General features: G+C 37.0%; 1 protein-coding gene across 4 annotated transcripts in view; it reads left to right on the top strand.

Moving 5' to 3' along the window:
- LOC127621959 (kelch-like protein 29) overlaps window positions 1-14,515 on the top strand; it is a 327,531-nt gene that overhangs the window by 176,002 nt on the left and 137,014 nt on the right. For all 4 annotated transcript variants that reach the window (XM_052095795.1, XM_052095797.1, XM_052095796.1 and 1 more), the window contains 2 exons: window positions 1,944-2,094; window positions 3,982-4,506. In XM_052095795.1, coding sequence (XP_051951755.1) covers window positions 1,944-2,094; window positions 3,982-4,506 — 676 coding nt within the window. The remainder of the gene's footprint in view (window positions 1-1,943; window positions 2,095-3,981; window positions 4,507-14,515) is intronic.

The raw sequence follows: 14,515 nt of genomic DNA on the forward strand, positions 1-14,515 counted from the left end.
GCAGATAGGATGTTACAAGTTTCTTGGAGATCTCACCACAGTTCTTCTATCAATTTGGGCTGTCTTAATTGCTTCTGTCTATTCTACGTAATCCCAGAATGACTCAATGTTCATTGGGGGGCTTTGTGGGGGACATGACATCTGTTGCAGGGCTCCCTGTTTTTCTGTTCTATTATATTTGCAAAAGGAAAGTTTGTGAGTCTAAAATGTATATTTCCTATTGACACACTAAAGCTGAAGATATAAATAGCCATCTTAAGACAAATGTTTTTGTAGACTTTTGAAGACTTTTGCACAGTACTGTATATATGAATGGTCGAAGAAAGCACTGTTTGACAAATCCATTTAATATTTTTAACATTTTGTTTGGGTTTAAACCTTATTTTATGGTGCACTTCAAATGGAGCAATTATAGTAAAAGGCATTGTGTAACTCTCCTCTACACTTCTGGTTTTCTAGCCCTTATGCTGAATAATTAAATACCAATCCTAGTCTGACATGAGTACTTCTAAGAAATTGAGAAATACTGATTATAAGAGTCAGGCTGCCTCACAATGTGTAATTAGAGACTCATATTTTCAACGATGCAGAAAACACAGAGAAAATCTCACTATCCAAACGTTACATAAACTCCAACATGAACACACAAAGCTCTAATTTACATATTTTAATTACAGTTATCCAAAGGTTTGTGAATGTGTGTAAAATATGCTGTTTTTTAAACATGAACAAAACATAATGAGGATATGAGAATGGTAAAAATATTAATTGAATTTGTGAACATAAATAATTTCAGTGTAACAATGTAATTCAGGGTTTGACCTCTCAATCTGGATGCTAACTGGACTGCAGGTTTACTATATATTTTTCAAATGTATTCATACATTTCATGCATTTTATTTAAAAAAAAAGATTTGTAAAGTTGTTTGTTCATTTATTCACAAATGCAATTTTTTCCATTTATTTATTGCTTTTCCCACTTCTCTCTGTTTCACTTGCTTTGTTGTTTTGTCATTGTGTGGTATTTAAAGTAGATACACATTAGAGTTTTGGTTGTATTTGACATCATATTTGACAAGTTTTTTAAAGGCTTGTATTTGGTGTAGGGTTCAGGTAAACTCCTATATGGTTCGCAGTTGGTGCGAAAGTAATCTTGGCTAACTGCTATTGATAACGTATAATTTTCCAATGACTTGTTTTGGATTCATCGCAGCTCTTACGATACATATGGGCGGTCGCGGACAGACGCAAGTGTCATTGTCAGCATATTTGGTAGTAAAACCAAAAAATAAGAAAGTGAATTTCTTGATTTTTCCTCCTGCATAGTTACCTTGCTATAGTGGTAAACATCCGCTGGCATGTTACGCCAGCAGAGAAGGCTTAGCTGGCCCTGAGAAATCGCCACTGGTGAAAAGAGACCAACAGGAAGCAGAATTGAACTCTGGACTCTGGGCCATTCACACAGAATACATCCTTGACGCTGCGCAAAAAAACGATACGAAATGCAGGTTTCACAAACATTTTTAATGTTCTTTTAACCTGCCGCTCATTTGCGAGAAAAAAAACAAAACAATTCCAAAACAGCACAGGCAAATGATAAAAACGTCTCCAGTGTGAACACCCCTTACAGCTTCTTGCACCATGAGCAGTGAGTTTTTGAGACATCGTATCAGTTTAAATGCAGAAAAACAACTTTTAAAACGTTTCCCGATACTGCGCCTTTTGTAAATGTAGAAGTGTCCAGTTGTAGGGCTGCAACAAAAATGTAGCCTTATAAAAGGATGGTTGGTTAATCTTTGATTCCAGCATTTAAGTGCTTACATGTTGAATCTGATTAATAGACAACACTAAACGGTCTACCTGGGTTTACTGTCATACTGTGGTGATGAAAGCTATTTTATGTGATACTGGCTCACCTTCAGCTCATTATTCTCTTTCCGCAGACGGCAGGTCTTTCTCCTGGCGAGACACGGACACCGAGTCTCCTGTTGGCCCCTGGGGTGAGATGGGGCCAGACCCCTATCAACCAGTCCACTCCGTGGGAGACAGACGAGCCCCCCGCCAAGCAACACAGAGATAATGACACGACCACAGGTGTGTATACATCTCTATAATGCATTTCTTTCCACTTTTCCTTGTTCTTTAGATGCTTAAAACACTTAGAAAACATTCCTAACATTCCTCATTTGCAAGTCACTTGCAAATGGATAAAATTATGTTTTCTAAACACTCCATTTACAGTCGAGCAACATGCCATTCTAGTGTGTATAAGAAGCATAAATAGAGCAAAATCAATGTGTTTTCTAAATTAAAACGTAATATTATAGATGTTGTCTTAATGTAGCACACCTGGAATGCTGTTTTAACTAATCAGCATTCCGGAAAGGAACTTTCAGTTTTGTAAAATGATCATGTGGATGTGTACCTAGTTATAATGTTTCTTTGTTGAAACAGTCTTACATGGGCTCATGTTTACACGTTGCTTTGAAATTGTTTAGGATATATCATGGGGGAACGACTCAAGAACATCAAAGAAAGATGGGTCAGCTAAAGTCTTTCACATTACACTGATGTTTTTTCTCATCAACTACAGGCTAGAGTAAGAATATTATTAATAAAGATAGATTGTTGACCTCTCTAGCCTTCTTTCTGGCCTCAAGCCTATTGAGTGATTTATACATGTGAAATTGGACATTAATGTTCAGGTGAGCCGTTTTCTGTTGGCCTCTCTTAAGCCCCCTGGGGCCTGCACAGGGGCCCCTCGCTGTGCCATTACAGAAAGAACCGAAGGGCTCACAGAGGGGGGCAGTGTTAGCATTGTGTTTCACACTACAGGATCCCGCTTCCGGCACCTTACCCGAAACACAAAGTAAGGTGTCACACAACATCCCCCTCGTTTGACAGCACTGAGAGTAATATGACATATTTAGAGCAACTGTACTGCTGATATCTGGCTCCTGATCATTTTTGGGACCAGATTTCCAGTGTAAAAGCAGATCCTCGCCCATTGGTTACCATGACTCAGACAAGAACCGAATAGCAGTAGACTATAATTCAATAACATTCAAAATATTACAAGTACTACCACATGTGGCTTTGCTTGAATGCACAGACACCATCTTATCTTCTCTCATCCAACACCTCAACAAAATGTATACCCCCCACCCCGTGGACACAATTTTAATTGTGCTTGATTTAACTGCTCAGACAAAAATAATTATTACAAATTTTCTGACAAAAGAACAAATTTTTATCCACGCACATTGTAATTATATTAACAAACAAGACTCTGATCCATACTGTTAATTTAATTAGCTTTTTAATTCTCCCTCAAGCTTTTGGCTATAATTCAGTTTATTTTTGTATTTATTTAGTTTCAAATCTAACAAAATAAAAGACTTGATTGCAGCAGACAAATCTTGAATATACATTAATTCTCTGGGAATTATATAAGTAATAGGATTTTTGTGTCTAATATGGTTGGTAATATCAGACTTTTCCTTTCATAGTGGTAGAAATTGAGTGTAGCTGTCCTTTATTTTCTTCTGAATTATACACGTACCTTATTCAGGCTGCAGTAAGTCAATTCCCACTTGTGTATTCCCGTCTCTTCAGTCTAGTGAAGGCCAATGTCATGATTAATGGTTTTTAATCTTTACCCCACCTGCTGTATTTTCTGTTATAGACCATCAATGTTAAGCAGCTATTTTTGAAGCTCCCCTAGAGGAGGAAGGGCACAGGTCTAAATCTGCGCTGTTGCATTGTGGTTAAACCTTCCTGTAAGCAGCATCAATCTGTTTTCAATCCCGTGACCCATGGCATCCCAAGAAGGAAGCTTTTGAAATTCTCATTACACTTTGTTTAATGAAGAACAGCAAATCTGAGTTTGTTGTTTTAGAACAAGTACAAGTAGTTTTTTAAACCCCTATGTTTAGAGTCTACAATTGTACATAACTTGGCTTTTTCCTTCTTGTTTCACAGGGCCCCCATGGGTGCCTCCAGTGGTGGCGGCCACTCAGTCCAGCCTATTGGCTCACACGTACGGGATGCCCCAGCCGCCCATCTACAGCCAAGGTGTGTCCGTCCAGTCCCCCATCATTGGCGTGACCCCAGCCATCCAGACCCCCATCCCCCCACACCATCCACTCATGACCGCCCACTTCCAACTTCCCCCCATTTCTTCCCAACCACCAGGCAGCTTAGTCCTCAACATGCAGAACCAGTCACACTATGCCACCAGTCAGCCGTCAATAACTCTGTCTCCCCTAACGACGGCCGGCCAGGCAGTCCACCCTGCCCATCATAGTGTGGTCAGAAACGGTCACATGACTCACCCGCTGATACAGCCTCCCGCTTTGCCTTGTGCCGCGTTGCCTCTAACGAACGGGCAAGCGACGACTCAGCCTACACCCACCTCGGCCAATCAGGAAAGTCAAAACGGACTTCAGATGCTCCGTACTGTTGGAATGGGGAAGTACGAGTTCACAGACCCGAGTCACCCGAAAGGTAAGTTACCTTGTGGTTTTGAAACTAATGAGCAATGCCCAAGGATGTCTTGAAAGATATTTTCCAGGGAATGGCTTTTGATGTTGGGAAGGAAGTTGACCATAGACTTGTTGATAAAATCTACCTCATGAGTAATGGCTTGCGGTAAGAAAAGCATCGTCATGGATTCCGATCTTAAAGGCAGGACTCTTCAGTGAAAACTTTCATGCCGCTTCCTAAGAGTCTCCTGCTGTGAAATCTTGACTGGTTTCAAGGATGTAAATTGTTGTTTGTACAAGATAACCTTGGACGAGACTATCTCAGTCCAGAAACAGATGTTGCTTATTCCCTCAGCAATTTTCACATTTAATGAAGCTTTTAATCTAGGTTTAGATTGGCTTTCTTAGCTCATTTGATGTATTTTATGAGCTCTATAAAATGAGTGCTATTTACTTTCCACATCAATGATACTTGCAATTGTCTCTTAACATGCAAAGGAGCTATTTAGATTAGACTTCCAATGCATTTTTAAAATTCAAATGCTCAAAACACAATTAAAGTGACAGCACCGGGGCAGGTTTGGCAGACTAATGTGCTATAAACTTATATAATACTACAATCCACTTGGTTTATATCTTTTTAAAAGGAGACTTAATATTAGTTCCAAGTTAACATTTTATTTATATTTTATGAAGATTAAGTAACATCAATTACATATCAGATTTATCCTATCAGGTGTGAAGACAATGTACTTGCCTGCTTAATCCATCTTAAAATAGTTTGCTGTTTTTTGCTGGTTTAAGATGTCCCAGCCAGACCATCTTAACAAAACCACTCTAAACCATCAGACTAGACCAGCTTTAATAGCTTGGTTGTTGGATAAGGCCAGAAAACCACCTTAGGCTAAATTAAGATGTATTATTAGATCTTTAAACTATTTTGTGCTAGAGTTTAACCTCTAGTCACTTTCCTTAATTGTATTTATATTTTATAGCACTGGTCGAAATTTTACTGTTTACGTTTTGCAGCTAATGCTTTATTTTTTAACCTTCCTTAATAAGTAAATATATTTGGGAGACCAGCTAGACCATGTTAGCCAGGATTAAACAAGCTATGCCCACTAAACCATTTTAGACTGGTTTGACTTTTTATTAATTTTTTCAGCAGGGATTATACTGTAATCTAACGTATCTATTTATTATTTATTTTTGTTTTTTTCCCTTGTTCCTCCACAGCTAATTTAGTTCCATGTCATTATGTTAGTTAACTAGCTACAACAGTGTCTAGTTTTCTTGACTTGTTGGACAGCTGATTTATTCAGGAACCTTCCAGTCACATGTTTCACTGTGTTGAGCAGATTAACACATAAGAGCCCTTCACCTCAAGCTCTGGTTGACAGAGACCTTGTGTTGCCCTAGTGATTTCAGCTCTGTTTCCTGCTGATAGAATTCCTTAAAGAAGCACAGATTTTCATGGGTCAGCACACACCAGACAATGCGTGCAATGTGAATTTTCTGTCTTAATACACATGCATTGTGTTTAAGTGTAGTGGAAAAGGTTTGCAGCAGTATGCTTATCAAGGCGAAGGTAGAGTTTACCGTACCGGTCTTCCTCTGCGGTAGGATAGATTTTGAGGGCTTGTTTGTGCCCCTGGCCTATTTTGGACAAGCAGACTCGTGTTCCCGTCAAACACTGCTGAGTGTGGTTTGTGTTCAACCATATTAAGTTTTTGGAATGCTTGCGTATTCATCGGACAAACTGTTCAATCCAGGGCTGGACTGGAAGAGAAATTGGCCCGGGACTTTACATAGCAATTGGCCCAAACGTTGTTGTTGGGGGGGGGTCCGTTCTGCATAACGCGGTGGCTCACCAGGAAAATGCCCAGTATGCTAGATTACCAGTCCAGCCCTGGTTCCATCCAATGTTTTGTAGGGCTTCAAACTTCTCATATATTTGCATATCTGAATATTTTGCAATACTACTAAACTAAAGTTGTTGATTAAAGTATAGAAACAATATTAGTCAATCGTTGATTCACCACAGAGCTGGTTGGTTTGGTTCAGTTCATGGTTTATAACTCTTATGTAGGATTTTATGAAATCCCCATGGACAAAATGAATGGAAATAATACTTCTGGTACCAAGACAACTGTCTTTTATTGAGTAAAAATAGGCTTATGTGAAAAAAGTACTCAGTGGTATTAAAGGGCAGTCTACAAATCTATCACAATGCGAGTGATGCTGCGTTTTATCATCATAATACATTGGTTTAATCCATGTTTTTAAAAATCCATATTAAAAAATCCAGCAGAAAAGAACTCTTTAATATAACAATGTGCAATTCCTTCTTTAATGTTCCTCTTTACACGAGTGCTGATTTTTTTTATAGTTTAAACTTAGTTCAAACTCCCATTCAATCAAAATGGCACTCCGATGAAATACAGCCTTTCTGATTTTAACATTAATTTGTCTGAACATCTGTTTCTCTTGTGTGTATTTTTTGTGATTCAAAAAAATTATAATAAATAAATAAATACATTGTCAGGGAATTTTTTTCAGCATGACAGCTGTGTGCATATTTCATTTGCCTTTTTGATTTGTAACTTGTAGTACCTAAAAAAACAATTATATGGTAAATAGTTTTCCTAAAAATTTATGTCCACGTACAGTATTGTGGACAGTGGGACTATTTTTTTATTTTATATATATATATATATATATATATATATATATATATATATATATATATCATATTTATTTAATTTTTTTTGTCAAATTGTTTATTATGTTTCAAGGAGTGTTGGTTATTCATGTTTTTGGGAGGTTACAGACATTACATCAGAAATTAGCATAATTATTTCTTATTCAAAGTATTGGCCAGCATCATCCAATCACTGCTAACCATGTTAAAATAAAATTATACATTATAAATTCTGAATCTATGTACTAATAACCATTGTCTAATTTCTGCCAAACATATTGATCCAAACATCATCTGCAGCCTGAAATTGAACTTTTGGTCAGATTTTAGGATTAAATGCATTTACCTGCATACAGAGCTCTAGGATGATCCATTGCTCCCTATTTAGGGAATTAATTAACCTTCAGTGTGCTGTCTGTCTGCAATGGTCTCAGAACAGTTCAAAATGCAACTTATTTTCATTCTAATTACATAAAGTTTCTGAAAGCAAAATGTTTCAGCTTTTGGATGAACCCATTGATTCTCAATATGATAATGCACAGTTGATATATGATTTCTAAGGAAAAAATGTGCTTAAGTACACATTAATGTATATTTGTGTTTAGCAGCATGGTGTTTTGTTATAAATCATTTAAATTTTAGAAATAGCATGTCGGATGAAACTAGAGATCTTTTGACCCAAAAAGGTTTCAATGTAAAATCTTAATTCGGTTTCTGACCAGATGCAGTTTTTTTGGTGTTTCTCACAAAGAGTAACTCTGCTGTGGTCGGCACAATATTGTTTTATCACATGACTTTATGCGTTGAAGTTTAACCCTTTACTGACAGCACAGAGTCTCCTAAACTGAAATAATTCGGATTATATGAATTTAAATTACGCATTGCATAGAGCAAAGCCAAAATACAATGTCTATGCATGTGTATGCAGGGTAGCACAAGGTTAATGTAGTAGTTCTCAACTGGTGGGTCACGACCCCAAAATGAATCACAGATCTGTTCTGATTGAGTCACAGGCAGCAGCGATAAAATGAATGCCAAATCCAAATAATGAAATGGAACTAACCAACAAGCAAAATAAATAGGCATATCTACATTTAAAAGTAATTTTTGTTGTTGAGGTCAACGGCCAAGTGTCTAGTGATGTAAACATGGACAGGTTGTTTGACACTCTCAATCATGACCAAAACAACGAAAGGTCAAATAAAATACCTTGCAACCCAGACTTCATTAAAAACAAGTTTGCTTGTAACGTGCCGACCACAATGTGTTTCATGCAATTATTAGCTGCCGAGGGCATGAAACCTTTGAAATTCAATTTCGTATGATAAATTATTTTTACACTTTGTTGGGTCCTCACTTGAAGCAAAACCAGTTGAGAACCACTGCTTTAATGTATTTTGTTACACACAAAGGCCTCTTTCTGAATGTGTTGAAATGCAACGTCTCTGAAATCAGGAAATGTAGGCCTGCCCAAGGGTTGTTTCAGAGCCATTGAGATTATTTATATAGGTCTGGAATGTCTGATCAGCATAAACAAGTCCTTTAGATTGAACTGTCATGTGGTGTTTAAGACAGACAGCTGTTTTGGGGAAAGATGCCAGTGGCGCTGCTTCAGGAGGAAAGACATGTTTCAAAGTATATTGTTTTTCAGTGAACAGCTGCCTAAAAAACACTTTCTCAACAAAACAAGAATGAGTGTAGACTGTATTTTTAGACTTTTAAGACGTTGGCCCTGATTGGCACGAAAACAGATCAGAATCTCATGGCATCAGCGCAGAAGTTGGTTCCTTGGTGCCAAGATTTTGACTGCAGTTTTCTAAAACTTCTTATTCAGGGCAGCCTCTGTATGATTCAGCGTAGTGTTGAGACAATATGCAATGTGAAGTTAGGAATAGGTTGTGGGATAGGCAAATTAAAAAACATGAACACACAGGCAATCACTACCAGGTTTGATCCACTTGTTCGGTTTTATTAACAAAACAACCAAGTAAGCATTTGTACAGTACAACACATTTGACCATTTTGGTCTCCTCGGGTGAACAGAACGTGCTTGACTCCACTATAAAATCTGATTTGAGATGAGTGTAGCTTCCATAAACAAACAAGCCTATGTTTGAACAAAACAAATGAAATTATTAACTCTTATGTGGACAGTGTATAGCTATTTTATCACAATTTAGTGTAATAAAAACATTCATTTTTTTTTCTTAATGTGGAGAAATTAAAGCATCTTAAATGTCATATGGTTAAAATGAAAAAAAAAAAAAAGAAGAAAAAAAAAGAAATAAATTTTATATATATATGAAACGGGTGAGTTTACATCATCATCATCATCATTATTATTGTTAATCTTAAGTGTTTACTTGTCACAGACTATTAACCATTGGTTTGCTCACAGGGTTTATTGAAAGGCACCTTTTTTATTCTCTTTAAAGCTGCTCTGGAAAATTATATTTTGTGAAAAGTGCTCTACAAATAAATCTGAATTGAATTGCATAATTATTGAATTATAAAAATATCAACTGCTGAAATAGTGTAAATTGTGATTGTTTGAACATTACTGGAAAGTACATTTAGAAAGTGGACCTCTTACAATGTTAATGGAATACTAGTATTAGTATTCAAGTATTTTTTACTTGGCACTGAATGATGAGATAAATATATGTTCTAAAAACAAATAGGCATATTTTGGTTTAGGAAAAAAAAGCTAATTTATTACGATACAAAACATTGCTTTTTTTTATTGGCGGAATGAAATGGAGTAACAGAAAACTGGTTGACAATAACATTACTATATTATATATATATATATATATACACACACCGATCAGCCACAACATTAAAACCACCTGCCTAATATTCCCCTCGTACCGCCAAAACAAGGCCAACCCGCATCTCAGAATAGCATTCTGAGATGATATTCTTCTCACAACAATTATACAGAGTGGTTATCTGAGTTACTGTAGACTTTGGCAGTTTAACCAGTCTGGCCATTCTCTGTTGACCTCTCTCATCAACAAGGCATTTCCATCCACAGAACTGCCACTCACTGGATGTTTTTTTGTTTTTGGCACCATTCTGAGTAAATTCTAGAGACTGTTGTGTGTTAAAATCCCAGGAGATCAACAGTTACAGAAATACTCAAACCAGCCCGTCTGGTGCCAACAATCATGCCACGGTCCAAATCACTGAGACCACATTTTTTCCCATTCTGATGGTTGATGTGAACATTAACTAAAGCACCTGACCCATATCTGCACTGCTGCCACATGATTGGCTGGTCAGATGGATGGTTGTTGGTTCCAGATGGGCTGGTTTGAGTATTTCTGTAACTGCTGAGCTCCTGGGATTTTCACACACAAAAGTATCATTTATTTATTTAATTTTGGTGTGCCCCTTTGGCCACCCCATTTAAAAATTCCTAGAGTGTTACTATATATATATATATATATATATATATATATATATATATATATATATATATATATATATATATATATATATATATAAACTGAAATGTAACCAAATGTGAAAGAACTTGTGGAAACGCCCAGTTTTGTTTTTTCTCACATATTTTAACAAATGTAACCAAAACATTTCATAAGCAGTGATTTTTTTTTTTTTTTTCATCCTGCATCTGCAAATCTACAAGTATAAAGCATGACTGAATATATTCTGTGTGTCTTTGTATCACTTTGTGAATTCATATTCACAGTCGGAAACCACATCCTCAATTCCCAACATTGCCATTTTCCACATCCAAGTGACATTAGTATATCCAACTTTGATCCTGTATGGTTTTAAATGACAGTTACGTTTTCCAGTGCAGTTCAGACTCCCTGAGAGTTCTGTCTCGGGAATGAATCAAGACAAGCTACTAGGCCATCAAGGAGAAAAACACAGAATCTTTGCAAAATACCTTGTCTCATTAAGACAGATCGGCCCCAGGCCATGCACTCTAGCCTTGGCATTCCCCACTACGAGAAGAGCCACACATGGTGAAATGGAAGATGCAGCTCACGAACTGTTCGTGATGCGTTTCTCTGTTATAAATGAACGCACAGCTATGTTAATGAGGAGGGATTGAGGAATGATGCCGTTTCGTAACTCTGCAGGGTAAGATCGTGATGGATAATCTAACCTTGTTTTTCGAAATAGCCGCATTCTCAGCAGGTGGAAATCGATTTTAAATGAAGTAATGTTCTCTTGGTTGTGTTCACAAAATCCACCTCATCCGATAACCCAACGCTCCCAAAAGGGTCCCCTGTGTGCTGCTGAATATTTTTTCTTTGGATATTGTTTTTCAGCACATCTACCTTAAAGTATAGATACGGATGATGATGAGCCCCCGTGTGCGCATTAACACCTCAAGGAGTATTTGCAGTTATTCTGAGCACCAATCCCAGGATGCATCATTGTAAATAAAGCGCCTCTGGTTTGATAGCTAAGCCACAGTAGCCAGCACTTTCCACAAATATGGTACAAAATAAGGCCTGAAAATAATAATATATACATTTTTTTTTAACTCCGTTTTTAACCAATGGTCTTTGAGATATATATGGGAAGCTGAGCTAAAAAAAATATAATTTAAATTATGAATATATATTTTCAAATCTAAATTTATTTTTAGAAATCTGAATGTATAATTGTAAATCCAAATATGTAACTGTAAATCCTAAATATGTATTTTTAAATCATGAGGTTGAGTCAATGATGAAGGATGTTATTTTTTGGGTCAACTTTTCTATCGTATTCTATCGTATACATATTGTACAGATTTTGATCTTATGGAAAGAAATTGGTACTTTTATTCACCAAAGTGGCATTGAACTAATCACAATGTATAGTCAGGACATTAATATTGTGAAAAATTCTTATTACAATTTTAAAGAAATGTTCAGAACTTCTTAAACTACGTCAACGAGTTTTCATCAAAAAATCCTCCAAGTGCAGCAATGACAGCTTTGCAGATCCTTGGCATTCTAGCTGTCAGTTTGTCGAGATACTCAGGTGACATTTCACCCCACACTTCCTGTAACACTTGCCATAGATGTGACTGTCTTGTCGGGCACTTCTCACGCACGGAGTGGTATTAGGGAGGCCAGCAGGGGGTTCTTACCCTGTGGTTCATGTGGAAAATTCCCCAGTATAGTGATGGGGACACTATACTGTAAAAAAAGCACCGACTTTCAGATGAAACGTTAAACCGATGTACTGACTCCAAAAATCCCATGGCACTTCTCGTAAAGAACATGGGTGTACCCCGTTGTCCTGGCCAAATTTCTCCCATTGGCCCTTACATATCATGGCCTCCTATTAATCCTCATCCCTGAATGGGCTACATCACTCTACTCACCAATAGCTGGTGGGTGCTCTGGCACACTATGGCTGCTGTTGCATCATCCAGGTGGATGCCGCACACTGGTGGTGGTTGAGGAGAGTCCCCATATACTATGTAAAGCACTGAGTCCTAGAAAAACTATAAATGTAAGGAATTATAATTAATTAATTACCTTGATCCCACAAAAGCTCAATGGGGTTAAGATCCATAACATGCTTTTCCAATTATCTGTTGTACTATACGTTGTTATAAGATGAATGCCACTTTGGTGAATTAAAGTACCAATTTATTTCTGAAACAGCAAAATCTGTACATTATTTAATGTCGCTACAGTGCAACGAAGTTCAAATAAACAAGCCAACACAAGATTTAGTGTCTCTAATGCTTCAAATAATTATTTTATATTTGTAGAAAATTGGCAGCAGTGTTTCTAAGGGCTGCTCGGATTGTTGTAGAAACAGTTCAAGCACCATTCGCCTGATATACTAGATAAATGACCTATAATGGTACGGGTAGTTTTGACTGTTCAATTAGGAAACTAATCAGTTTAGACAGATGATTAACATCATGATTCAAGGGGCCACCCTAGGAGCGTGTCTCTTTGGCGCTGGGCTGTGCCACTGTTTCTGTCTCTATCAAACACGCGTGCATTTGAGTTTTTTTAAATATCACTGACAATGTGTCTCCTAATTATGAGCTTCTCTACAAATCTCACTGTGACTTTCAGAAATTTTAATGAGTGTGTGAAGTTGTACCTTTTAAAAGCTATTTTCCTATAAAGTCTTAAAAGCTAATCTGAAGGAAAAAAAAAACAACTAAAAAACAAAACAAGGGCAGCCCTTGTGAGCACATCCGTGGTGGTGCCAATAAAAATATTATTTTAATAGAACTATAATGTGGTGTTTTTACATATATATTTACATATATATCAGTGTGTTTTTATTTGGAATGTAATGCACTAGCAAATATTCGAAACCGGTCACCAACACTACTGACGCAACGAGCTTCCAGTACGAGAAAGTAATCACATGTGAACTGATGCAAAATTGTCTGACGGGAGATGGTGCTTGTCAGTAACTTGACATGATTGGTTCACATCGGTTCCAGTGTACTGGAACATTCAGAAGCAACATGGCGACATCCCGTGTGATCATGTCGTCACATGAGAAGTTGCATTGTTTTTAGTGCTATAAATAAAGCTAGTATTTTGCATTTACATGTGTGCCCCCGTGAATAAGCTGCTCTCAAAGTTTCAAATTCACTTACATTTTAGACTTCAGTTGATTGACGCTAAAAATATTGCAATTTCTTACATTTATAAGCGTGCCACTGTGAACGAGCTACTCTAATAGCACTCATGAATGCACAAGATACATCAATATTTTCACTGAAAATTTACTTGGTAAGTTTAAGTTTAGACTTGTGTTGTTTAGTGCTAAAACTGATCACTTCAGCTTGATCATTGCTGTCATCACAACATTTGTCAAAACTGAGATTATAACCATGTTTCCTGCCATACTGTAGAAAGAGGCCAAATGGTGCTGAACCATTAATGGGACCAAATAAAATGAAAATCATTCAATTCTAGTTTTTTTTTTTTTAAAAGAAATAAATGGAAACCGTTTTGAAAATGAACTGGCTCTCAAATCCCAATCCTAGTTTTCAGAGTTTCGGGTATTTGTCTATTGGTTGACTGCTCTAGCGAATCTTTGTGGCACTACAGTTGAATAGATTCACTGCAATCGGCCTGAACAACATTAATTGCTATTCATGGGATTTGGAAGCATTTTCCGACAAACGTCAGAGACGCTCCGAGCATTCAGGAGTGAGAAGGTGCTCTTTAAAGGGATGGGGTGGATGTTGTGGCTGCATTTTTATTCCGATTCCCCTCCAAAATCCTTTCGAGTTATATGTTTGATTGCAGATGCATCTTGCTAGCATGTGTCATGATGGGAAACATTCACATTTATCATATTTCAATTTCACTCA

Source organism: Xyrauchen texanus, chromosome 28, assembly GCF_025860055.1.
Source record: "Xyrauchen texanus isolate HMW12.3.18 chromosome 28, RBS_HiC_50CHRs, whole genome shotgun sequence".
NCBI classification, from domain to species: domain Eukaryota; kingdom Metazoa; phylum Chordata; class Actinopteri; order Cypriniformes; family Catostomidae; genus Xyrauchen; species Xyrauchen texanus.